General features: G+C 44.0%; 1 protein-coding gene across 1 annotated transcript in view; it reads right to left on the reverse strand.

The window, feature by feature from the left end:
* Positions 1-2382: 2382 nt before the first annotated feature.
* The window catches only part of TMED3 (transmembrane p24 trafficking protein 3), a 14470-nt gene continuing 13187 nt past the window's right edge, over positions 2383-3665 (reverse strand). The window contains exon 3 of the mRNA XM_007951823.1: positions 2383-2619. Within this exon, the coding sequence (XP_007950014.1) occupies positions 2383-2619 (237 nt within the window). The remainder of the gene's footprint in view (positions 2620-3665) is intronic.

Here is a 3665-nt window from a genome sequence, read left to right on the forward strand (position 1 = left end):
GTCTACTTTTCTACTTCTGTAAAGATTTACTGCCCTGGAAACCCAAAGGGGTTGCTATGATTCATAATTCACTTGAGGGCAGTGGGTTTGGTTTGTTTTGGTTTAAGTATGTACCAGGCACTGTTCTAAACACTCAGGATTCAGCTGTGTCCCTGCCTTTGTGTTTACCTCTTAGTGGCAGAAGACAGACAATAAGCAAGTAAACATATTGTCAATGGTGATAATGCCACGGAAGGAAGACAAGAGAGAAAAGGGGTGAGAGGTACAGTATGTGTGTGTGTGTGTGTGTGTGTAAGATGGTACCATCTTGAATAAACCAGTGGAGGTGGCTCAATAATAACATAACATTTGGTCAGAAGGCAAAGTAGTTCATACATGTATCAGAAGAAGGGCATTCTAACACAAGAAAACAGTGGTTGCAAAGACCCTGGGGCAGAAGCATAGCCTGGTGTGTGACAGGAACAGCAAGACTAATTGGATATGCACAATGTGAACGAGGGTGAGAGGGGTAGATGATTCACAGGAAAAAGAGGTTGGTGCCACAGATGATGCTCAGCTTTACAGTCCACTATGAGGACCTCACCTTGAACTCTGAATGACAAGTGAAGGAGCCATAGTGTGCAATTACATTGGAAGGCTGAGGGGCCCCTCACTGAAAACTGCAAAATTTTCACAGGCTAGCAGTCATGATTAAAGTGGATATTAATTATAGGGACTAACATGCTATTTTTCCCTCCCTTTTGCTTCCTTTGAAGTAAACAGAATAGCCAGCCCTTTTTACAGACAATGGATTCTTTAGATTTGCTGTTTTCAATTGTGTATTCTTTTAAGGCTAACCCTCTCTCATAACTGGTCTTGGTTAAGAACCATAACCTATGGAGCAAGATAACCCTGGGAAGAGGGACGCTAAGTGTGGAGTAACCAAAAAGAGAACAAAGGCATTCCTGGTCATCCAAGAAATCGTCAACCCCCTTCCCATTTTCATATATAATTGTTTATCCCTTTGCTCGAGGAGACAGGCATTTTGGAGAAATGATTCTATCTCCTTGGGTATCTATACTCAATAAACCTTTTGCTTTCCCTCTTCAATCTAGAGTGATCATTGGCTCTTCACAACAGGGGGTAAGGACCTTGTTTTCCTACAATAGCAAAGTTCTGATCAGAAATGGTAAGAGTGTTAGTACTGAAGAAACAGAGCTTAGGACTGCCACTGATCACTGCTCAATCTTTACTTTTTCTGTTCTTAGTCTCTGTTTGTATTTAATGATGACTTGGTTATTGCCTGTGGTCTCTGCAGACTGAGACCACATTTAACCCTGTTTCACTGTGTTCATTCAATTAGGAGGAAAGTATTTTACCTACCCCCCCAATATACACACACACATTCCAAGAAGCTCTGGTGGTGCAGTGGTTAAGTGCTCAGCTGCCAATTGAAAGGTAGGTGGTTCAAATCCAACAGCTGCTCTGCGGGGAAAGATGTGGCGGTCTGCTTCTGTTAAAACTTACAGCCTTGGAAACCGTATGGTGCAGTTCTACTCTATTCTATGTGGTCGCTATGAGTTAGAACTGACTTACAAGCAATGGGTCTTTTTTGTTGTTGTTTGTTTCTATACATTCCAGCATCCCATATACATGTTTAAGTCATCTGTTACCTACTTATACACACACCCATGCTCCCCATTAAGCTGTAACTTTTTTAGGACAAAGAAATAAAGGCACAAGTCTTTAAGGCGTCCACAATTAGTTTTTATTAACTAGCAGCCCACCTCATGGGAGAGACACAGTTAATTGAGAGCACCCGATCACCATGTTTTTCCTGCTTGCACGGCTTACACCATTGCTCACCGGGGTTAGGAGAATCTGCAGCGATCCTTCAGGACCTCATTTTTTTCAGGTACAGAGAGCTCCGTGGGAGGAAAGGTCAGCACTGAAGGTTCCCTTCCTCTTCACACAGGATGGGACACACAATCCAAATGATGGAATGACCTGCAGCCAGCCCATTGCATCACAGAGTAGGGAAGAGTCCTGAGTGGTCCTGGAGGCCCGGGCATGTTGGGGCTCCTCTACCAGCCAAGCCACTGGATCATGCCCTGCCTGCCCTCCCACAGTGGTCAATCCCTAGTTTGACTGTAAACTTTCCCTCAGTCAGTGTTACACATCACAATGCAATCTGACACCTTCTGATTAAAGGGGCTCTATGAGCTTCAGCTGCAGGGGTGCAAGGATTGAGTGTCTGAAATGGAAGGTCAGGGGCTACCACATAGCACATCGCCCTCTGTTCCCCTCCTCCCTAAATCAGACTCACTGGCCCAGCAGGCACTTGTGACCTTGTAGAGCTGTTTCACCTTGGGGTGCAAGGGGCCCTCAAGCAGGACACCTGGACTAGGAATGGACTCCCCTGCTCATGGGTCGTTTCTCTGTGAAGAAGCTTTTTAGCAGCAGCACCTGGCTGAAGCTGACCACAAACAGGGCAATCGTCTCGCTGACAGACCAGTAGAAGACTCGGCTATTCAGATCTTCGGCCCGAGCCCGGTCCTGGGCCTCTCGAAGCCGGTAATGGGTCTGGGAATCAATCACAGTCTTCAGAGCCTCATGGATGGTCACGCAGGCAGACTCCATCTGAGCAGGAAGAGAAAAGCACTCACGTTTTCAACCCTGCACAACAAAGAGTGGAACCAAACATATGGCAAATTGTAGATGGTAATTCCTGAATGCTGACTTATAGGCTTGTGCTACAGGTTTTATGTGATTTTATTTAATCCTCATACTATAAGCCTACAGTTGTCAGGAAATTGGTTTTGACTCATAGCAATTCAGTATGTCAGAGCAGAAATGCCCATTAGGGTTTCCAGGGCTGTAATCTTTATGGAAGCAGACTGCCACAACTTTCTCCCTCAGAGCTGCTGGTGGGTTCAAACTGCTGAACTTTCAGTTAACAGCCATGTGCTTAATCACTGTGCCATCAGGACTCCTATAAGCCCAGTGAAATTATTATTCTCTTTCAACAGATGAAGAAATCAAGGCTCAGAGAGGCTAAGTAACTTGCCCAAGATCACACAGTTAATAGGTGGCAGAGTCAGGATTTACACTGCCTTGAAATTCTTTTAAGGCTTTGGTGGTGCAGTGCCTAATGCATTTGACTGCTAACCAGAAGGTTGACCGTTTAAACCTACCAGCTGCTCCGTGGAAGGGAGATGGGGCAATCTACTTCCATAAAGATTTACTACCTCGTAAACCCAATGGAGATCGCTGTGAGTCAAGTTCAGACTTGACTGGATGGCAGTGAGTTTCATTTTATTTTGGTTTTAAGGTTCTCTTATTTAAACCTCACAATACCCCCAATAGGCAGAGATTCTTATCCTCATTGATAGGTGGAGCTGACTAATTACTTACCCCATATACTGATGAGGAAATTGGAGGTTCAAAGACCCTAAGTGACTTGTCCAAGGTCACACAGCTAATAAATACCAGAGTGTGAATTAGATCACAATTATCTTAGACTCTGTATCTATGGCTCATTCTATTAAATATATTATTATTATTATATATAATATATATTATTTATAATATTATATATTACACTCTGGTAACATAGTGCCTAAAGCACCTGACTGCTAACCAGAAGGCTGATGGTTCAAACCCACCAGCCACTCCTTGGAAGGAAG

Source organism: Orycteropus afer, unplaced genomic scaffold (assembly GCF_000298275.1).
Source record: "Orycteropus afer afer isolate SDZICR_OR568_19922 unplaced genomic scaffold, OryAfe1.0 scaffold00313, whole genome shotgun sequence".
In the NCBI taxonomy this organism is placed as follows: domain Eukaryota; kingdom Metazoa; phylum Chordata; class Mammalia; order Tubulidentata; family Orycteropodidae; genus Orycteropus; species Orycteropus afer.